Source organism: Oncorhynchus keta, chromosome 17, assembly GCF_023373465.1.
Source record: "Oncorhynchus keta strain PuntledgeMale-10-30-2019 chromosome 17, Oket_V2, whole genome shotgun sequence".
Classification (NCBI taxonomy): domain Eukaryota; kingdom Metazoa; phylum Chordata; class Actinopteri; order Salmoniformes; family Salmonidae; genus Oncorhynchus; species Oncorhynchus keta.
In genome coordinates this window covers 30953924-30978154 of record NC_068437.1, presented here as the reverse complement: position 1 = coordinate 30978154, position 24231 = coordinate 30953924, and the positions used below count along the sequence as shown (strand labels likewise).

The window sequence follows — 24231 nt, the reverse complement described above, 5'->3', positions numbered from 1 at the left end:
ATAGTAAGTTGATGGTCTGTTGCTATACCTCTAGTGGTGTGGGGGCTGTGCTTTGGCAAAGTGGGTGGGGTTATATCCTGCCTGGTTGGCCCTGTCCAGGGGCCAGTGTCCCCAACCCTTTCTCCCACTATGTCCCCCAACCCACCGCTGGTGGTGTCCTGTGTGAATTTAAGAATGCTCCCTCTAATTCTCTCTCTCTCTCCCTCTCCTCCTGGAGGACCTGAGCCCTAGGATGATGCCTCAGGACTGACTATCTGGCATGATGACTCCTGACTGTCCCCAGTCCACCTGGTCGTGCTGCTGCTCCAGTTTCAACTGTTCTGCCTGCGGCTAGGAAACCCTGACCTGTTCACCAGATGTGCTACCTTGTCCCCTACCTGCTGTTTTCGACTCGCTCTCTACCGCACCTGCTGTCTCGACCGCTGAATGCTCGGCTATGAAAAGCCAACTGACATTTACTCCTGAGGTACTGACCATGCTTACCCTTTACAACCACTGTGATCATCTTGAAGAATAATCTGGCCTTAAATGGCCATGTACTCTTATCTCCACCCGGCACAGCCAGAAGAGGACTGGCCAACCCTCAGAGCCTGGTTTCTTCCTAGGTTCTGGCCTTTCTAGGGAGTTTTTCCTATCTACCATGCTTTTACATCTACATTGCTTGCTGTTTTTGGTTTTAGGCTGGGTTTCTTTATAGCACTTTGACATCTGCTGATGTAAAAAGGGCTTTATAAATACATTTGATTAAAAATTGTAGGTGCTGTGATTTTAAAGTGGAAACGTCTAGGAGCAACAACGGCTCAGCCGTAAAGTGGTAGGCCACATAAGCTCACAGAATGGGACCGCCAAGTGCAGATTCATGTAAAAAAATCATCTGTCCTCAGTTGCAATACTCACTACAGAGTTCCAAACTGCCTCCGGAAGGAAAACCAGCACAATAACTGTTTGTCGGGAGCTAAATAAAATGGGTTTCTATGGCCGAGCAGGCACTCACAAGCCTAAGATCACCATGCACAATACCAAGCATCGGCTGAAGTGGTGTAAAGCTCATCGCCATTGGACTCTGGAGCAGGTGAAACACATTCTCTGGAGTGATTAATTACACTTCACCACTTTTCAGTCTGATGGACGAATCTGGGTTTTGACGGATGCCAGGAGAGCACTACCTGCCACAATACAGTGCCAATTGTAAAGTTTGGTGGAGGAGGAATAATGTCTGTTTTTCATAGTTCGGGCTAGGACCCTTAGTTCCAGTGATGGGAAATCGTAACGCTACAGCATACAGTGGCATTCTAGACAATTCTGTAATTCCAACTTTGTGGCAAAAGTTTGGGGAAGGCCCTTTCCTGTTTCAGCATGACAATGCCCCAGTGCACAAAGCAAGGTCCATACAGAAATGGCTTGCGAGAACGCTGTAAGAACTTGATTGGCCTGCACAGAGCCCTGCCCTCAAACCGTTGAACACCTTTGAGATGAATTGGAATGGCTACTGCGAGCCAGGCCTAATCGCCCAACATCAGTGCTCAACCTCACTAATTCTCGTGCCTGAATGGAAGCAAGTCCCCGCAGCAATGTTCCAACATCTAGTGGAAAGCCTTTCCAGAAGAGTGGAGGCTGTAATAGGACCAACTCCATTTTAATGCCCATGTCATGTATATCCTAGCTAACCATTGGTAATCTTATTAAATGATGCTATACATCCAAAACAACAGTATCTATTGCTAGACTAGAGATATGACTTAGCTATAGATAATCAGGGGTTGCACATCTAACTAGCTGGAATGAAGCATGGGTATGAAGACATGTAAATATATCCTTTCACAGTTTACAACAGGTCTCCAGCTACCCAGACCTGTCTGATCAGCTTGATAGGGTGCCATGGTTGTCCAGCTTACACCTGTGCAAATCTGTGTATAGCAATGGAATTAAATATCCAACCAATACCTCAAGCGTCAAGCTGTAGGTCCACCACACACCCAAGGGGTTGTGGGGTCGTGTCCAGAAATAACCCCTAGCCCTACCTCTAGACACTTGTGAAGATCTGAGAGAATTGGACAGCGTAAGCAATAGTGCCAAAATTCCACCAAGCATATCAGAGGGTAAGGTGGAGCTCTCATGTCACGACTCATCAATCCCTTTTAGATTTCCACAAATGTCTAGACTCTGGCCAGTAGGGGTTGTTTCTGGACAGGCCATGGTTATCATGGTACCTCAGTCAGCCAGGCACTGTCAAAATATTAATAGCTGTCAAATACTTGCGTCCTCTGTCTTTGGGAGAATCTCAATTTCATTCCTCGATTCGTTGCATCCTTTCATCTCCTTCTCAAAACGTACATTCCCCAGCAAGAAAACCAAAGTGTCGCTCAAACAGGACTAACAGGGTCACTGACCAACAACCAAAACAACAACAGATGGGGTTTTAGTAGGGATTCTGAAAGACACTAATGGGGGTGTTCACTGGAAGTTGATTAGCAACAACAACTGGAAACTAAAAGATACCCATCATGAGCTCCCACTAAACAAAAGAAAACTCACACCAATCGTAAAGACAGGGAGCAAAACTCTCCACATCAATCAAGGCAACAGGCGCACTGGGCCAGCCACTCTTAAATAGCACCTGGGCCAGCATAGCTGAAATACCTTCCCACTAATGAGACGGCAACCAGCACAGGTGTAACACATACTGCTGTCAGGGGTTCACCGAGGGGTCATGATATGGGCTGTATCAAATGTTTGATGTATTATAATAATTGATTATGCCTATGTTGTATTAATAGAATGGGAGGGGTTATAAGACCCCACCCTCCTTACATGTATAGGGTCTGTATACAGATTAACAATATATATTCATTATAGAGGTTTAATATTTTCCCACAGTTGTTTTCTAGTCTCTCTGCCTCTTATGAAGAAATGGTCTGAGAAATGTGTGACTGAGACAGAACTCTGTAGTGTATGAGATAAGAGACTAGTCAGACATTCCACAATAAATCAACTTGGGGAGTGGACATTTATTGCCTAGGCCTTAGAAAACACTGGAACTATTGTATCTCTCTTGCAAGTTTATATAGCAGTGTATGCATGGCCTTGGTCTGATGAGTAGAAGGTAATGATGTATGCAGTGACATCACAAGGGTTGGACTTTGGGTTTAATAAAATAACTTGGGACCTTTTATATTTTGCAGAACTTACTCGGAAACATGCGTTATGTTCCTGTTGTCAACTTCTGTCTGCAATTTCATTAATAAAGGTTTTCGAATGATTTAATGAAATATATTGTCATAATGCAAATTTCACCAATGAGCCAAAGTTTGGCAAGGAACAAGGAAACTAACCCCAGCATAGTCTAACGAGGTGATGCCAACCAGTGTGCCCTACGTGCTATCAAGCTATATGTGCTGAAGTCCAACCTCAAAACATAAATGTAAAAACCAAAGCCTGTAACACCTTGCCTCTTAAGACAACAAATATAACCTATATATCCTATCCTAAGGTTGCTCACCACCAACAGAAAACAACTTCCATCTCACAACATAATCAACTTAAATGTGTCGCCTTCTCCAATATAAACATGGCGACTACTGGCTGTCAGCAATTAAATAGAAGACAAAACATCAACCTTTAAAACAAAAATACTATCTTTTTATTATAATTTTTTACCTTTTTAAAAATGATTTCTATAGTTGCCTAAAACTCACATGTTTTTGAAAAACTTATATGCTTCTATAACACTCATCCCATTGGATCGAGTCCAACCAAAACAAAACTCATCTCCAAAATGTACAGTCAAAATAAATTGTGAGCAGCAGGGCAACACCTGACTAAATGCAAAACTTATTGACTGCACCCCCCCTGAGACAATCAGCAACCAAGTTGTCCTTACCACGGACATGTTTCATTTCCAAGTGAAACTCTTGCAATATCCGTAGTTACTTTCTTTTCGTGATTTGCCTTAGTAGAATTTGTTAGATTGGGGGAGAGTCCCCAATGTCAATGTCATGCTCTAGTACATTGTCTGGGTTGAAACATCTGAGAATAAACTCTGATATTCTAAAAGCAGTGCAACCAATGTTGCCTTTTTCCTCTGGAGACAAGTGTGCCACAAAGACAAGGGTTTTACAGAATCTCTGAATTACTCAACCGTCCAACCGGCACAGTGTGTATTGGGCTTTCCTCATACCCTTGGAAGACTATAGTCAACAGTGACAGCAGTGGCTATAGGCAGAACATCACTAACGGTTTCCACTGACTTCACCGCCAATTGTAGTGGGTGAAGTATGGTTTCATCATGTTGACATGACACAGCCTGTTTATTTTCCTGTGCTCCAGTGTGGCAATGATGTAATGCAGATCACCATTTTTTTTTACTATGGGGTAAGGTCCTGAAAAGGAAGCCTGCAGCAGTGACACCAGAATCGGCAACAAAGCCAGGACTTGGTCACCCACTTCGAAAGTGTGGTTTCAGGCATTTCATTTTAGTTTGCGCCCTCTCAAGATTCTCACTGGCAAACTCACATGCGCGGTGCAATCTCTATGGAAAAGCGCTTACGTCCGCCAACAGATTATTTTAGTTTTTAAAGTGTCGCCCTGCAACAACCTGTCTCTCAGCAAATCCAAGGGACCTTCGACATGATGTCCAAACATGAGTTTATTTGGACTAAAACCAAGAGATTCCTGAACAACTTCCCATGCTGCAAAGAGCACAAGAGGGACCACTTCATACCAGTCTTTTCCAAACTCAAAGCAGTAGGCTCTCAACATAGACTTCAAAGTCTGATAATCTCTCAAGAGCACCTTGAGACAGTTTCACATGAAATTCAAATTGCACAAATTGCATTGTTAAGGCCCCTGATTTCATAGGGGCCTTAACAATACTGGGAGCCATGATTTTCTTCAGTGGAATAGCCTCAGGGAAACGAGTGGCAGCACACATTATGGTTAACAGAAACTCGTTACTACTCTTGGCTTTGGGCAAAGAACCAACACAGTCCACCAGAACCCTGCTGACAGGTTTATCAAAAACAGGAATACTCGGTACAACGTTGTTCGGTTTACCCATCCACTGCCAAACATAACAGGATTTACAGTAAGACACAACATCCGGTTTCAGACCAGGCCTGAAGAAGTTACCTAACTTGTGGTCTTGTCGACCACAAGATGGCCTACAATTGTGAGCCAACCTCAGTATCTATTGTCAAAGCGTAACTGGAACAACAATTTGAGATACACTGGTCCAATCGTCTTGCCCAGAAGTGGAGCAAGAATGTCATTGCCTCATTAGAACACCATCTCTGTCAAAGAAACCCACACAAACTTCCTCAAACGCCTAAAGAAACATCTTTACTCTGTTCCGAAATCAGCTGCTTCCTAGACATCAATGTGTCAACTGTAGGGACCCTCTCTTCCTTCAGAGGTCCTACAAACTAACTCACCTTTAGAGTTTTCAATGGATAGGTCAACTCAGGATGTTTAGCAAAATCAGGATCACCCATAAACATCTTGGACAGATCGACCATGGTGGGATTGAAGACATCCTCCCCAATATTTTTATTTTTTATTTTTTTATTTTACCTTTATTTAACCAGGCAAGTCAGTTAAGAACACATTCTTATTTTCAATGACGGCCTGGGAACAGTGGGTTAACTGCCTGTTCAGGGGCAGAACGACAGATTTGTACCTTGTCAGCTCGGGGGTTTGAACTCACAACCTTCCGGTTACTAGTCCAACGCTCTAACCACTAGGCTACGCTGCCGCCCCAATATCTTCCTCTGATAACCCATCAGGTTCCTCTACTCAGGGTTCCTTACAAACCACAAGATTTGGCACAACCTTCCCTCCAGCCAAATTGTTTCCCAAAATGAATGAGACTCCCTTCACCGTTAGGCTAGGCCTCACTCCGACAATGGAATCAGAAATAAGATCAGACTCGAGTTCCACATTATACAAAGGAACTTCCATGCAACCCATTTTCACGCCTTGTACAAAAACTTTGTAACCAGTTGCTGAAGTGTCAGACAAAAGCAAAATACCCTCCAAAATGATGGATTGGGCCGCCCCAGTGTCTACTGGTATCTTCACCAGATGCTTAAAAACAAAGGATTCATACACATCGGATCCAAAATCTTGTTTAGGAGATACACCAATCGCAACCAGAGACTTAATGGGCTGGAGTGCTACCACAAGAAGAAACTTAATTTTTCTGTTTCAACTTGGGACACAGACACAAACTGGCAGATATGAAAAGATCTGCAGAAAACTGGATTTATCTTTGGGAACTGTAGAAAAATGCTCTAACCTCACAGTAGGAGGTGACTTCTCTGGATTGCTTTTTGTGTAGGGATAACTATTTGTTAAGGTAACTTTATGTGTCAAAACAAACTCATCTGCAAGAACTACAGCTTTCTCAAGAGTGAGATCCTTGTGCTCCTAAATGTAGGTTGCAAACTTTTTGTGAAGGCAATTCTTGAACTGTTCTAGAAGTATGAGTCTTTATTAAATCCTCATGGTCCTTGGCCTCTTGAGAACCACACCACTGATCAAAAATACATGCTTGTTGCCTTGCGAATTCAACATGGCTTTGTGATTCTTTTGTCATTTACAGAACTGTTGTCTCTGTGCCTCTGGGATCAACTCGTAAGCCTGAAGGATAGCGCGTTAACAGTGTACATAATCTGAACTCTGGTCAAGAGATAAAGCGGAGTACACTTTCTGAGCCTTTCCCACAAGAACACCAAGATCAAACTCTGAGTGTCACGTTCTAACCTTCGTTCCTTTTGTTTTTGTCTTTGTTTTAGTATGGTCAGGGGGGTGTGAGTTGGGGTGGGCAGTCTGTTTGTTTTTCTATGTGGGTTTTTGAGTTCGGCCTAGTATGGTTCTCAATCAAAGGCAGCTGTTAATTGTTGTCCCTGATTGAGAATCATACTTAGGTAGCCTGGGTTTCACTTTTGGTTTGTGGGGGTTTGTTTCCGTGTGAGTGTTTGGGCCACACGGTACTGTTTCGGTAAATTCACGTTGTCATTTATTGTTTAGTGTTCTGAGTTTTAATTAAACATCATCATGAACACTTACCACGCTGCACCTTGGTCCTCCTCTCTAGCTCCAGATGACATCCGTTACACTGAGGGTGTAGGATGGCCTGACTGGATTTGGAGTACTTCCAGATCTCCCTTTGTCGCACTTCCATCTCTTTCAATCGAATGGCATGTGCATGTTCTACTTGTTCTATTGTGTTGTATGTTCTTGTCTTTCCCTGTGCTCTAACTCTAATTTCTGTTGTTCCCATTTTGCCTTTAGTTCTAACTCTCGCAGTTGCACATATATGGGGTGTACTCTACCAGCTGTAGGACCCTTTATCATCCTCACTCTCTGGAAGGATTTCCTCCTCCACTAAAACAGTACCGATCAACTCTTTGACTTCTGTTTTTGGATTGCCAGATGCCACCTTGATGTTATAATGCTTTGAAATGATAAGCAGATTCGCCTTTGTACATTTATCTAGCATCTCCCATGTAGGGTTTTCCACAAATTCTTCCAACTTAGTCCATGTATTTTTTTGTTATTAGCCTGTGTTTATGCAAATTTCCAAATGATTCCACCAATCTAATAACCCCTCAAGGTGGATGTCAGTGACAAACTCTACCACAAAATTGTATTTTGAACATTCCAATATCTGAGCACAGCAGAGCTTCAGAGTAGGGGACGAGAGCGACTACCATACTCATGGGAAACAATATCCCGGACGAGCCCCCATTTTATGTTACCCAAATAGTGTCACTCAAACAGGACGGAGAACTAACAAAGAGTCGCTGACCAACAACCAGAACTAAACCGGTGGGGTTTTAGGAGGGGTTCTGAAAGACACTCATGGGGGTGTCCACTGAAAGTTGACAGGCAACAACTGGAACCTAAAAGACACCCACCATGAGCACCCACTAAATTGACCTAATAAGAGGCAAGCAAAAGAAACACTTAGACAGGATGCTAACCAAAAAAGTGGAGCAAAATTAAATCAGACAAAGGAATATTTTTTTTCTAGAAATCAAAATAGGGAGTGCAAACTAAAGGGGTTTACCCTCCGCATCTATCAAGACAACTGGAGCACTGGGCCAACTACTCTTCAAAAGCACCTGTGCCAGCATTAACGAAATGGCAACCAGCACAGGTGTAACATATACTAACTAAAGAGGTCACACCAATTGGTGTGCTCGACATGCTCATAATCTATTTGCACTAAAATCCAACCTCAAACTATAAATGGAAAAACCAATGCCTGTAACAAAAACGATTGGATGAGAAGGTCCCTCTCACCTTCTTATCCAATGGGTTTTGAGAAGGAGATGAGGATGTGAGGAATGAAGGAAATGGAATTGAGATTCTCCCCTTGTTTCCTCCATTCCTCACCTCCCTCTCAAAGCACATAGGGGGAGAGGAGGGAATGTTGCTCCCCTCAGGCTCCAATGCACTTTCAAGGAGAGGCAAGGAGTGGAGGAAACAAGGACAGAGGAAGCAAGAATGTGATTATTATTATATTATTATTATGTCTGGTGTTCAGGCAGACAGACAGACAGACAGACAGACAGACAGACAGACAGACAGACAGACAGACAGACAGACAGACAGACAGACAGACAGACAGACAGACAGACAGACAGATAGACAGACAGGCAGACAGACAGACAGATAGACAGGCAGGCACGCAAGAACACATTGCTTGAATAGTTGACTGATTATAATTATTTAATTCTTATTAATATTGTCAATGATTTTGTTGACAGAACCCATTGTATTATATTATTGTATTAAATTATTTATTAAACTATTTAAAAATATATATTGAAATGCAGTTTTTTAGCTTTAGCATGGCTATAAATGATAGAGAAGTTGACTAAAGCACAAACAGACCTCGCTACTAGCCATGACAAAGAAACATGCAGTGTCCATATTTCATGTGATATTTTGAATGACATGTAGATATTTTATTGTTGCTCGGAGTTATGGTCTCAGTGTGAAAATCTTGCCTCTTATTCCTGCATCTACAAATGTGAAGCTGCAAGAAAATCATATTTGAATGTATTTCAAAATATTTTCAAATGTTGACCCTTGTGTCACACATTGGCCCCTTTACTTATAGAAAGACTAACATACACAGGACAAATCATAAGAAATAGGGTTATTGTAAAGAGTTGGCTATTGTAAAAACATAGCAAGGTGTTGTATGCCATTTCTGCCCCATGCAGCATTGTACTAGATCACCTTTTCTACATGACTTGTCAACTGATACCGTACTGCAATTCATCAGCTTAGTGTGTCAATGAAATTCAGATAATGAGTGGAATGTATTGTTATATATGTACCCGACACTATAATTACAAATGGTAGCACATATAGTGACTCGTCTCGTCCGCTCTCTCCTATTGAAGCACACTGGCTGATGGAGAATGATGACATAATATTTACAGCCACTCCCATACGGAATCTTAATTTGAACATTCTGTTGTTGCAGGTATTTTCCTTCATTGCAGGAAATGCAAACTAGTAGTGTATTCAAGATTTAAAAAGGCTACGAAAGTTTGTAATTTACTCTTTAAAATGTCAGACATGATTAGCCCTGAAGAGAACTGTATCAACCCCTACAAGAAATGTCCATGAATAAAAATTCACATAATAGTTCACATTTCCTATTGCTGCAGGATTATTTTCCTGTTGTAAGCAAACTTCCTCAAAATAAGATTCTACATCTGTATATGATTTGGTTTTACCTTTCAACATAAATGTATACATATATTAGGAAAAAATATATACATTTACAGTGTTCAGCAGTTATCAAACTATATACATTTACTAGGCACTACATAATTTTGGTGGAGTAGTTATCAGGTTTGAGCAGTTTGATTAAGTGATAGTTAACTGTATTAACAAATTACAAGTAAAGTGGATATTGCATTTTTAAAAGCAGATATGTATCCAAATTGATGATTTGGTGCAGTGAACAAGTGCACTTTTGAATTTGTTTGTTGTACCCAGTCAATTCAAAATGTTGTTAGAGTTTTGAAAATGTACCACATACTTGTGAAAATTGCACCAAAGCTGTAATAAAGGTTAAGCTTGTACACTTGCAGTTCTGCAGTCTTGTTATATATTGACATAAGTGCACGTGATACTAAAGAGCCATTAACATGGTTAAGTTAGTCGCAATTTTGATGCATTATAAAATCACATCTGAAATGTCGCAAATAGTCATGGAAATTCTTAGTCTTTTCAGTGAGCTTAATGGTTTTTATCATTAACTTAATATTCTTCCTATGCTCTGTAACTAGTGACTGTCCAGTGTACCAGGGATGGACAGTTTGTGGTGGTGGTTGCCAGGGAAGCCACTCTGCCCAACCTGGAGCTAGATTCTATCAGCCTGCTGGGGGGGAACGAAGCCCACTGCACCCCTGTCGGCATCACTTCTGCTTTTGCCATCTACCAATTCAAAGTCACTGAATGTGGAACTGCCATGACGGTACGTATCAGCTGTATTTGGCTTCAGTCTAAGTACAGGGAGGTAGTTCCTCTCTCCTTCAAAGAATTGGATCACATCATCCATATTAGTTGCAATAATGATCATATCATTGATTGTTTATTCAGGTTTAAAGATGTTGCCGCATTGTGGCAAAAGCGCTTGGTCTAACCTATGATGATTTTGCCTCTTGAAGATGAGCTGTATAAGAGTTGTGTTTATTGCAGGAGGAACCTGGTACTATTTTCTATGAGAACAGGATGTCCTCCTCATATATAGTGGAGATGGGACCCCTCGGCACCATCACCAGGGATAGCCAATTTAAGTAGGTGATTTAAAATAATAACAATAATAATAATAACAACAATATCCTAGGGAAGTCTAAAATAAGCTAAAAACGGTCATGTTTTCTTCTGTATATTGGGCCAGGTTGGGAATTTTGACAAGACACTGGAGTTAACACCATTTATCTTCTTAAATGTGTAATGGGATCTTTAGTCAAAATAAAATACAATTGTATTTGTCATGTACAGAGATTACAGTAGGTGTGCTAGCTCCCTCAACATTGCAGTACAATAATAAATATCAATAATAAAGTCAAATGGTCGGAGTGGATGGGTGGGAAAATACCAGTAACGTCTAGCAACCAAAAGGTTGTGTGTTCAAATATAATCAGTGGCCAAATTTAGCATTTTAGCAAATTAGCAACTACTTACTACTTTTTAGCTACTTTGCAACTACTTAATATGTTAGCTAACTCTTTTCCTAACCATTACCTGAACTCTTTAACCTAACCCCTAACCTTCTTAACCCCAACACCTAACCACTAGCCTAATTAAATCAAATTTTATTGGTCACATACAGATGCTATTGCGGGTGTGGCAAAATGCTCTTAGCTCCAACAGTGTAGTAGTATCTAACAATTCACAACAATACACATCTAAAAGTAAAAGAAAAATAAATATTAGGATGAGCAATGTCGGAGTGGCATTGACTAAAATACAGTAGAATAGAATACAGTATATACATATGAGATGAGTAACGCAGTATGTAAACATTATTAAAATGACTAGTGTTCCATTATTAAAGTGGCCAGTGATTCCATGTCTATGTGTACAGGGCAGAAGCCTCTAAGGTGCAGTGCTACGTAACCGGATGGTAGCCGGCTAGTGATGGCTATTTAACAGTCTGATGGCCTTGAGATAAAAGCTGTTTTCAGTCTCTCGGTCCCAGCTTTGATGCACCTGTACTAACCTCGCCTTCTGGGTGATAGTGGAGTGAACAGGCTGTGACTCGGGTGGTTGATGCCCTTGATGATAATTTTGGCGTTCCTGTGACGTCGGGTGCTTTGGAGTCTTGGAGGGCAGGCAGTGTGCCCCCGGTGATGTGTTGGGCAGACTGGACAGTAGTCAAGGTGCAACAAAACTAGGGCCTGTAGGACCTGCCTTGTTGATAGTGTTGTTAATAAGGCGGAGCATCGCTTTATTATAGACAGACTTCTCCCCATTTTAGCTACTACTGCATAAATATGTTTTGACCATGACAGTTTACAATCTAGGGTTACTCCAAGCAGTTTAGTCATCTCAACTTGTTCAATTTACACATGATTTATTACAATATTTAGTTGAGGTTTAGGGTTTAGTGAGTGTTTTGTTCCAAATACAATGCTTCTGGTTTTAGAAATATTTAGGGCAAACTTATTCCTTGCCGCCCACTCTGAAACTAACTGCAGCTCTTTGTTGAGTGTTGCAGTCATTTCAGTCGCTGTAGTAGCTGACGTGTATAGTGTTGAGTCATCCACATAAATAGATACTCTGGCTTTACTCAAAGTTAGTGCATGGAGCCTAAACAGCTGCCCTGGGGAATTCCTGATTCTAACTGGATTATATCTGAGAGGCTTCAATTAAAGAACACCCTCTGTGTTCTGTTAGACAAGTAACTCTTTATCCACGTTATAGCAGGGGGTGTAAAGCCATAACACAAGTTTTTCCAGCAGCAGACTATGATCGCTAAAGTCAAAAGCTGTCTAATAAGACAGCTCCCACAATCATTTAATCAATCAATTTCTCTCAGCCAATCAGTGTCCTTCCCTATAAGCATGCTGAAATTCTGTTGTCAGTTTGTTTACTGTGAAATAGCATTGTACCTGGTCAAACATTATTTTTTCCAGAAGTTTACCAAGGGTTGGTAACAGGTTGATTGGTCGGCTATTTGAGCCAGTAAAAGGGGCTTTACTATTCTTGGTTAGCGGAATGACTTTAGCTTCCCTCCAGGCCCGAGGGCACATGCTCTCTAGTAGGCTTAAATTGAAGATGTGGCAAATAGGAGTGGCAATATCATCTGCTATTATCCTTATTCATTTTCCATCCAGACTGTCAGACCCCAGTGGCTTGTCGTTGTTGATAGACAACAATAATCTTTTCACCTCTTCCACACGGACTTTACGGAATTAAATTATTGTCTTTCATAATATGGTCCGATATACAGTACTTGGATGTGTAGTGTCCGCGTTTGTTGCTGGCATGTCATCCTTAAGTTTGCTTATCTTGCCAATGAAAGTCATTAAAGTAGTTGGCAACATCAGTTCTGTGATGAATGAGCCATCTGATTCAATGAATGAAGGAGCTGAGTTCGCTTTTTTCCCCAAAAGTTAAGGTGCCCCAAAGATTTTTGCTATCATTCTTTATATAATTGATATTTGCTTCATAGTGTAGTTTCTTTTTTATTTATTTTAGTCACATGATTTCTTAATTTGCAGTATGTTTGCCAATTAGTTGGGCTGCCACACTTAATTGTGTGGCTGCCACGCCATACCTTTTGCCTCATCCCTCTCAACCATACAATTTTAAAATTCACATTTTAAAATTCAAATGAACAGTTTTAGTCATTTTCTTAATGGTTGTGTGCTTATTAGTAACTGGAATAAGTAGTTTCATAAATGTGTCAAGTGCAGCATCTGGTTGCTCCTCATTACACACCACAGACCAGCAAATATTCTTTAAATCATCAACATATGAATCACTACAAAAGTTATTGTATGACATCTTGCACACTATATTAGGCCCAGCCTTTGGAACTTTGGTTTTCCTGGATATGGCTATTATATTGTGATCACGACATCCTATGGATTTGGATACTGCTTTAAAACAAATATCTGCAGCATTATTAAAGATGTGATCAACACATGTTGATGATTTCATTCCTGTGCTGTTTGTAACTACCCTGGTAGGTTGACTGACAACCTGATCCAGGTTGCAGGCACTGGTTACAGTTTGACGTTTGTCCTGAGTGTCCAGCTTGATGATAGCTAGTCAATATTGAAATCACCAAGAGAGCATTTCACACATTATCCAGATAATGACTGTTAACACTTGGTGGTCTATAGTAGCTTCCCACAATAATAGGCACGCACCCTTGTGTTGAGGATCAGCAAAGTGGAGGTGTTGTTTCCTACCTTCACCACCTGGTGGCGGCCCGTCAGGAAGTCAAGGACCGAGTTGCACAGGGCAGGGTTCAGATCTAGGGCACTGAGCTTAATTATGAGCTTGGAGGTTACTATGGTGTTGAAGGCTGAGCTATAGTCAATGAACACCATTCTGACGTAGGTATTCCAATTGTCCAGGTGGGATAGGGCAGTGTGCAGTGCGGTAATGATTGCATCGTCTATGGATCTATTGCGGTGGTAAGCAAACTAAAGTGGGTCTAGGGTGTCAGGTAAAGTAGAGGTGATATGATCCTTAACTCGCCTCTCAAGGCACTGCATGATGACAGAAGTGTGTGCTACAGGGCGATAGCAATTTAGTTCAGTTACCTTTGTTTTCTTGGGTACAGGAACAATGGTGGACATCTTGTTGCAAGTGGGGACAGCAGACTGGGATAGGGAGAGATTGAATATGCCCATAAATGATTCCAGCCAGCTGGTTTGCGCATGCTCTGAGGATGCGCCTCGGGATGCCGTCTGGGCCGGCAGCCTTGCGAGGGTTAACACGCTTAAATGTCTTACTCATATCGACCACGGAGACCAAGAGCCCACTGTCCCTGGGAGCAGGCAGGGGCGGTGGCACTGTGTTATCCTCAAAGTGGCTGATGAAAGTGTTTAGCTTGTCTGGAGCAAGACTTCGGTATCCGAGATGTGGTTGGTTTTCCCTGGACGGGATTTTAATGAATTTATTTGCAAATTATGGTGGAAAATAAGTATTTGGTCACCTACAAACAAGCAAGATTTCTGGCTCTCACAGACCTGTAATTTCTTCTGTAAGAGGCTCCTCTGTCCCCACTCGTTACCTGTATTAATGGCACCTGTTTGAACTTGTTATCAGTATAAAAGACACCTGTCCACAACCTCAAACAGTCACACTCCAAACTCCACTATGGCCAAGAGCAAAGAGCTGTCAAAGGACACCAGAAACAAAATTGTAGACCTGCACCAGGCTGGGAAGACTGAATCTGCAATAGGTAAGCAGCTTGGTTTGAAGAAATCAACTGTGGGAACAATTATTAGGAAATGGAAGACATACAAGACCACTGATAATCTCCCTCGATCTGGGGCTCCACGCAAGATCTCACCCCGTGGGGACAAAATGATCACAAGAACGATGAGCAAAAATCCCAGAACCAAACAGGGGACCTAGTGAATGGCCTGCAGAGAGCTGGGACTAACGTAACAAAGCCTACCATCAGTAACACACTACGCCGCCAGGGACTCAAATCCTGCAGTGCCAGATGTGTCCCCCTGCTTAAGCCAGTACATGTCCAGGCCCGTCTGAAGTTTGCTAGAGAGCATTTGGATGATCCAGAAGAAGATTGGGAGAATGTCATATGGTCAGATGAAACCAAAATATAACTTTTTGGTAAAAACTCAACTCGTCGTGTTTGGAGGACAAAGAATGCTGAGTTGCATCCAAAGAACACCATACCTACTGTGAAGCATGGGGGTGGAAACATCATGCTTTGGGGCTGTTTTTCTGCAAAGGGACCAGGACGACTGATCCGTGTAAAGGAAAGAATGAATGGGGCCATGTATCGTGAGATTTTGAGTGAAAACCTCCTTCCATCAGCAAGGGCATTGAAGATGAAACGTGGCTGGGTCTTTCAGCATGACAATGATCCCAAACACACCACCCGGGCAACGAAGGACTGGCTTCGTAAGAAGCATTTCAAGGTCCTGGAGTGGCCTAGCCAGTCTCCAGATCTCAACCCCATAGAACATCTTTGGAGGGAGTTGAATGTCCGTGTTGCCCAGCAACAGACCCAAAATATCACTGCTCTAGAGGAGATCTGCATGGAGAAATGGGCCAAAATACCAGCAACAGTGTGTGAAAACCTTGTGAAGACTTACAGAAAACGTTTGACCTCTGTCATTGCCAACAAAGGGCATATAACAAAGTATTGTGAAACTTTTGTTATTGACCAAATACTTATTTTCCACCATAATTTGAAAATAAATTCATTAAAAATCCTACAATGTGATTTTCCGTTTTTTTTTCTCATTTTGTCTGTCATAGTTGAAGTGTACCTATGATGAAAATTACAGGCCTCATCTTTTTCAGTTGGAGAATTTGCACAATTGGTGGCTGACTAAATACTTTTTTGCCCCACTGTATATGCCAAGAGAGCAATGATTATGTGAAACAGAGTATGTTACAGTCCCTGATGTCTCTCTGGACGGAGATCCTCGCCTTGAGCTTTACTGTCCAGAGACTGAACATTAGCGAGTAATATACTCGTAAGCGGTGGATGGTGTTCACGCCTCCTGAGTCGGACTAGAAGTCCACTCCGAATAGCTCTTCTCCGCTGGCGGCGTCTTGGAGCAGCCTCTGGGATAAGTTCAATTGCCTTGGGGGGTATGAACAAAGGATCCAATTGGGGAAAGTCGTATTCCTGGCTGCTCTGAAATCCAAAAGTTACTTCCAGCTATATGTAATAACACAAAAAAAAACATTCTCGGCTGATAATGTAAGAAATAACACACACAAAAACGAAATACTGCAAAGTTGCTAGAACTAGAAGCAGAGCTGCCATGTCTATCGGCGCCATCTTGGAATTTGTAGCAAATCATACAAATTATCAGACCATATCTTACGAAATGGATGATGGACATCCAGAAACTAATACCAAACACAAAACATATACTAATTTGAGTGTCCCGGATATTTGTTTATTATGTTACGTCTACCCCTGATTCAAGGTTGGTGAGTGAGTGAGTGTCTCTTGTCTGTCTAAAATGGATGGTAGACATGGCGTATCACATTTAACAAACCAAACATTAAAATACTGTTATAGAAGGTAAAGTAAAAACCCAAACTGGTCTGTGCATAAATACCGGTGTACGGTCTACCACCCAGCCGTAGGCTACCTTGTACTTCATGTTTGAGTTTTTGCTTGTAAGCAGGAATCAGGAGGATATCGATATGGTCCGATTTGCTAAATGGAGGGCGGGGGAGAGCTTTGTATGCATCTCTGTGTGTGGAGTAAAGCTGATTTATCCCTCTAGTTGCACAGGTGACATGCTGGTATAAATTAGGTAAAAACAAATTTAAGTTTTCCTTTATTAACCTTTTCCTGCAGTGGGCTTGTCAGGGTTTTCCTGTGGTGATGTAGAGGCAGACCAAAACGCAGGTGGTTATATTGATTCATGTTTAATAAAAACAGATAAACATGAACACTACAAAACAATAAACGTGGAAAACCAAAAACAGCCCTATCTGGTGCAAAACACAGAGACAGGAACAATCACACAGTGAAACCCAGGCTACCTAAGTATGATTCTCAATCAGAGACAACTAATGACACCTGCCTCTGATTGAGAACCATACTAGGCCGAAACATAGAAATACCCCAAAACATAGAAAAACAAACATAGACTGCCCACCCAACTCACGCCCTGACCATACTAAATAATGACAAAACAAAGGAAATAAAGGTCAGAACGTGACAGGGCTACATCAGGGTCTGTGATAAGGTGCCTCCCGGTGAGAGGTGTAGGAGTCAGGCACAGGAGAGCACGGATTTCTGAGAAGCATGTTTAATATATATATATATAGTCCACCAATACAAAAATGGCACAGACAAAAATCCCAAACTAGCTCTTGAAGGATCAGAAACTCATCCTTCGTGCCAACACACAGAGGAACAACCACAGTTCTTACATACACGTGCCTAAATAGTTACATACACGTGCCTAAATAGTTACATACACGTGCCTAAATAGTTACATACACGTGCCTAAATAGTTACATACAGGTGCCTAAATAGTGAAAACAATACAGAAACTCGTGCAAAACGCATGGAGGAACAAACTCATAAAAGATAATCAAGTGCAAATACACACAAGCTTGATCCTGCACGAACTAAGGCAGGCAACAGGTGCCCTATATACACACAGAAATAAACGCAAATGGAACCAGGTGTGAAAAGGAACACAGACAAAACAACCAGAAAAAGGAAAAAGGGAGTTACCTTCGGTAGAAGTCGTGACAGGGTCACACAGAGCGTTTCTTGGTAGTTTTAAACAAATTGTTTTTAAAACTAAAGTATACCTCTCACACACATGGTTAGGGGCTTTAAAAAAAGAAGACACCTGTACCATGTCAAATGTAGAGTTGAAATGTATTCAATTGAGTTTGCATCCCAATATTACACTTTCTATACATCACAGAAGACTGAAATATAATAAAACTGTTTGACATAGAAACACCAGATTTTTTGCATGTTTTTTAAATGTTTATCCAATATGAAATTATGAAAAGTATTTATAACATTCCACCCATGAGGCCACTAGATCATTTGACTGCAGGAAAGGACTACAATCACCGGCCACTAAGAGCACCGCCTCTAGATTAGCATTTTCTTGTTTACTTATGGCCTTATACAGCTTGTTGAGTGCCGTCTTAGTGCCATCATCGGTTTGTTGTGGTAAATAGACAGCAACGAAAAATACAGATGAAAACTCTCTTATTAAATAGTATGGTCTCATGCTTATCATGAGGTATTCTAACTCAGGTGAGCAGAACCTCGCGACTTCCTTAATGTTAGAGATCACGCACCAGCTGCTTTCAATGAAGAGACAAACATCACCCCAGCTACCCCTCCTCAAACTTACTAGGTTCAGTCCTGCCGATGCATAGAAAGATGTATTGTATATTATCCATGTCCTTCTTCACCCTTGAATCTGAGAAACATTGTATATTACAGTTCTTAAATGTTCCGTTCATAGGATAGTCTCGAACGGAGCTCGTCCAGCTTATTCTCCAGCGATTGCACATTCGCCAATAGAACAGAGTGTAGAGGCGATTTACCATTCACAGCCGTAGTCTCACCAGGGTGCCCATATGCTGGCGTCTACAGTGCCATCTTTGCCTCCTTCGAGTGTCGGGGAGTAGGGCCTGGTCCGGGATAATCAATATGTCTTTTGCCTCTGACGTCCAAATCAAATTTAGTGATAGATGTTCTGATGTCCAGATGTTTTTTTTTCAGTCATTGGAAACTATGGTCCAAACATGCTATACCAAAAAGGTTAAGATCAGTGCAAAAAAATACACATGCACAAAATAGCACAATTTGTCAGGAGCCTGGAATACGGCTGCCATTCCCTCCAGCACCATTCCATTAAATTACATATAGGCAAGCCAGAAAGCCTCCTAAACCTTAAACAGCCAGGTCACCTGTGATACAAGTCAGCATTCATGTCCATCCATGTCTGAGGACATCGGGAGATGACGTGGAAACCGTCCACAAGGGGCTACAGTTAGAGCTGTTACCTTCAACTAGATTTCAGTTTTGTTAGGGTGTTATGGACGGGGATGGTGAATAGGCATAAGCATCTGCCTCTGTTTCGCTTTTTAGATTTTTGTTTTTTTAGCCTATACCAAACCTTAATCCTTAACCATTTGGAGTTAATGCCTAGCCTTAAGATTTTGATGTTAATGCCTAAACTTTACATTAAACACTTCAAAATTTGATGTTTGCAACAACTTTGAAATGTGATGTTTGAGAAACATGGATTAATGTCTATTTCTGACGTGAGACTGTGAGAGCTAGTTTCCTTATATGGCCGGATTTGAAGTCGAGATGTCAAGATGTCTGACCACACTCCCTTTCTTCCCAGTCTAATATTCCAGTGCAGATATAGGGGCACCGGGATTGAGGCTCTTGTGATTGAGGTGAAGCAGGTGCCTCCCCCAATTCTTCTTCCAGCTCCTGGACCCCTCAGAGTTGAGCTCAGACTGGCCAATGGAATATGCCTCACCAAGGGATGTAAGGAAGGCAAGTGGCACTATATTCATTGATTAGTTTGTTAGATTAATAAATGGGCAAATTAATTAATCTTTCCTCTTTTAAAACAGAAGAGGCGGCCTACACCTCTTACTACACGGTGGCAGACTACCCTGTCACCAAGTTCCTCAGGGATCCCGTGTACGCTGAGGTTCGCATCCTGGAGAGGACAGATCCCAACATTGTGCTGACCCTGGGTCGCTGCTGGGCCACCACAAACCCCGACCCTCTCAGCCAACCCCAGTGGAACCTTATCATTTCTGGGTAAATATCTGAATAAGTAGAAGTTGTAAAAATGTTTTAACTGTATGTCCAATTTCTTTTATACCATTTCTTGTAAAGATGAGGAAAATGTTCAGCAGCTCTAGGAGAACTTCACTTCAACGCAGACAAACACTTGAATGACCATGTCGATGTCTGTCCGTCTACTGTATGTCTCTCTCTCTCGCTCTCTCTGTGTCTGTCTCTCTTTCTTCGTTTGTATCTTTAGATGTCCGTACAAGGATGACCGTTACCTGACCATGCCCATCCCTGTGGAAGCCTCCTCTGGTCTGTCCTTCCCAACCCACTACAGGCGCTTCGTCCTCAAGATGTTCACATTTGTGGATTCGACATCTATGTCTCCCCTGAGGGAGAGGGTATGACCATAGAAATACATATATAGTACCAGTCAAAAGTTTGGACACACCTACTCATTCAAGGGTTTTTCTTAATTCTTTACTATTTTCTACATTGTAGAATAGTGAAGACATCAAAACTATGGAATAACACATATGGAATCATGTAGTAACCAAAAAAAGTGTTGAGATTCTTCAAAGTAGCCACCCTTTGCCTTGATGACAGCTTTGCACACTCTTGGCATTCTCTTAACCAGCTTCACCTGGAATGCTTTTCCAACAGTCTTGAATGAGTTCCCACATATGTTGAGCACCTGTTGGCTGCTTTTCCTTCACTCCGCGGTCCAACTAATCCCAAACCATCTCAATTGGGTTGAGGTTGGGTGATTGTGGAGGCCAGGTCATCTGATGCAGCACTCCATCACTCTCCTTCTTGGTCAAATTTCCCTTACACAGCCTGGAGGTGTGTTGAAAAACAAATGGTAGTCTGACTAAGCTCAAACCAGATAGGATGGCTTATCGCTGCAGAATGCTGTGGTAACCATGCTGGTTAAGTGTGCCTTAAATTCTAAATAAATCACTGACAGTGTCACCAGCAAAGTGTGTGCAAAGCTGTCAAGGCAAAGGGTGTCTACTATGAAGAATCTTAAATATATTTGGATTTGTTTAACATTTTTGGGGTGAATACATTATTCGATATGGGATTCACCTGACAGACACTCTAAATGTGACCACCACACGCAGAAGATGATGCCCCCATTCCCCCCACTAATTGGGCTTCTTTGGCACATTTTGTGTTGTTTAAGTGGCGGGGATGCTGTAAATCAAAATTACTCGATGTGTTCTGAAAGATGAGATATTGGGAATTATAATAAATCCTGCTTTAATCCATCAGAAAAATAGCCACGGGGGAAAGGGGGACATGAACAGGTTGATTCATCCGCTCATTTCTATTTATATTTAGGGACATTTGGGTCCAACTCGAAGTCGAGCCCTTTCCTCTCATCCTAATGGCAAAATTTTGAAGAATACCCTGCATGAGAGGAGCTATAAAACAGCACATTTCTTCTCTCTGCCCCATGGCAAAATGTGTAGAATTGTAGGAAATTAGCTTTAAACTGCATAATTTTCTCTCAGACTCATGACAAAGTCTAGAATAGCATTATAAACTCAACATTTTCTCTCCGCCCCATTGCAAAATGTGTCTAGCTGTTTTCCAAAAGAAAACATGTTTGTGGGGGGACTTCCATTTATCCTTCCACTTAAGCCGTGTTTTCAAATGATCTCTCCCTATAACCCACAACAGAGGCATAATAATGTCAAACTGTGTAGAATTGCAGGTAATACGTTTTAAAATGTCAAAAACATTTCCGGGGGAGGACACGCCTGGCCACCGCCCCAAAATGACTTTCTGTTTCTTTGAAGTTCTTTGTGAAAAACTAACACTGTAAAATCATATTTTATTACTTAGCTAGTTATTTTGACAACAGAATCAGCTTTTAAATTATGTACTCCCGACCCTGAATGAGATTTATAATGGACCATTTTTTAATTGCGTAGACAACAAAGAGTAGTTGTTTTATGGTTGGGATGCAGGGCGGTTTTCCAAACAGAACTACAACTGTGCTTGCTTCAGTTCCTCAATGGCAGCGCTTGGAGAGCAAAAAAAGCTCCAAATAGTTAAAAGCTCTTTACTTCATAAAAGTGCATTGAAATGACTGGACCCAGTTAGACCCGTCACTAAAACGCTTCCATTTTTTTGTCTTATGTTGCACTGAAACATTTTCCTGGAAATGAATTGGGCTATGTTATTGAATGTATACAGAGTATTTCCAGATTTCGTTATCAACATATGCTGCGAAAAGTACAGTTAATGTAAAATGCAAATGAGATCAACAGTGTAATGTTTGGATTGAGGCTTGTCTTGTGTCAGGTGAACTGTCGTGTCCTCAACTTTGTTGGACCATTTCCCCCTAATCCCCATAAGTGATCCACTTCAATTGCCACCATTGTTATGCATATTCTTCTAATATTTCTTAGGCTAATTTCCACAAGTGTAAATGGTTGATTCTGTGTGTATGACTGTTTTAATTGACTAACTTTAATTCTGCTGAATAAGATAGTTGGAACAACTCCATTGATGTTCTTGATTACCATGCTAACACTGTTTATTAAATGCATTCAATTAAAATGCACAAAATAGAAAAAGTAATTTATGCAAACATATTTATTTATTTTTTTAGCTGTCCTATTACATTTGGTATTTGTGAAATTATTGCTACTTTCTGGTAATTACTCAATGATTTAACAAAATTATTTTGGCTTGCTTCTTGGTCACAATTGGTACTTTCTAGCAGTATAGTTTGTATAAATATAAAACTATTATACATTGTTCTTGGGTAATAATAATCTAAATACATAAGTATTACCTCTTTAAAAAAACATTTTAATGTAATATCTCTTGCAGATGTTCATCCATTGTAATACAGATTTGTGCCAGCCATACCAGGAAAACTGGTACTGTGTACCAAGATGCTTCAGAACGAGTGAGTTACGTTTTCTCGGTTAGGCTGCATTCCATTACAGAAAATGGTTTCCTTCCCCTCTACCCTTCCCGACATTTTAAGTCTCGTCCCTCTCTGCAACTGAACACATACAATTTCCTTTCCAGGGAGAGACATTGCCAATGCAGTTCAGAAGACCACCAGAAGCGAGTCTACTTTGGTTTCCAGTGGCGAACTGATCCTGACTCAAGCAAGCCCACCCACGAGAATATTGGTTGACTGAATACCAGCACTTTGCAGGCCAGTGGATAAATTGGTCCACTTTGGGGTTGATTTAATGGAATTAAATTGTTCCCCAAAAGCCCCTGACCAAATGTATATTTGGTGAGGCTGTTTGTCACACCTTTAGTGAAATATCTTGTATGGAAGTCTATGCAATATAATGTTTACAGGCTGATAAAGGAATGTTGAGACAAGTTGGAATGTTCACATGCTCATTGAAAATGACTGTATCAAACAACAATGGAACATTCTATTGGATGGGTTTTAGTTAATGTTACAAATAACATAACTACATATTTTTTTTGCGGAAATTGGTCATACTGGGAAATAATACAAGTCCAAGAGATCCAAATCTGGTAGCATATTGATTTATTTGCCACCTGTAATAGTCTGTTGTATAGCGGTGCTCAGCATGCTAAAATGAAAGGTGTGCGCTGTTATTTGTTGAGCAAGTTAACACAAAGACATACAGATGAAGGATATTAATTTGAATACCTTATTGTTGAAGGAAGTTTTCTGCACAGCAGTAAATGCAAACTTGTAGTGTATTCAAGGTTTAAAAAGATTTGGCCTTACTAAAAATGCATCAACTCCAACAAAAATATCAATTAATGATAATCCACACAATAATTGACATTTTCTGTTGCAGGATTATTTTCTTGCTGTGACAAACGGGTCAAATGATCTCTAAAAGGAAGATTGGTGATTTTAATCTATTCGATCCCTGACCATCAAGATGAAAGTTATTCTCTCTAACCTTACAAGTTATTTAATGAAATATGTTCACTAATAATTTCATAGACATTCGTTAAGTGGCTGGTTGACACATTTTATAGAATCTATGCAATTGGTTATTAGGAAAAAATCCAGCCTCTTAGCAATTGGGCCATTGCTGATGCCCTCGACAACCCTCAGCAGCCACTAACCAATACATATTTTACATTAACAGTGTAACTAGACACCATCTATAAAGGCTGTGAAGTAGTGGCGTCAAGTGATATACATTATATTGATGAATATAAAATATACAGTTGAAGTCGGAAGTTTACATACACTT

At 41.1% G+C, this 24231-nt stretch overlaps 1 protein-coding gene across 1 annotated transcript; it reads left to right on the top strand.

Annotated features, from left to right (window-relative positions):
• Positions 1-964: 964 nt before the first annotated feature.
• Positions 965-23201, top strand: LOC118396161 (zona pellucida sperm-binding protein 4-like). The gene is made up of 8 exons (XM_052465889.1): positions 965-986; positions 10314-10501; positions 10726-10823; positions 19605-19762; positions 19843-20035; positions 20262-20409; positions 22856-22934; positions 23060-23201. Exons 1-8 carry the CDS (start codon positions 965-967, stop codon positions 23173-23175), a joined length of 1002 nt encoding a protein of 333 aa, XP_052321849.1. The 3' UTR covers positions 23176-23201.
• The last annotated feature ends 1030 nt before the right edge of the window (positions 23202-24231 follow it).

Excerpts from the sequence above, each read along its gene's own strand:
- LOC118396161 (XM_052465889.1), top strand. The coding sequence starts at position 965 with ATGGGTTTCTATGGCCGAGCAG. Across the intron at positions 10,824-19,604 it reads ACCAGGGATAGCCAATTTAA|TCTAATATTCCAGTGCAGAT; the intron begins GTAGGTGATTTA and ends CTTTCTTCCCAG. Across the intron at positions 20,410-22,855 it reads TGTCTCCCCTGAGGGAGAGG|ATGTTCATCCATTGTAATAC; the intron begins GTATGACCATAG and ends TATCTCTTGCAG.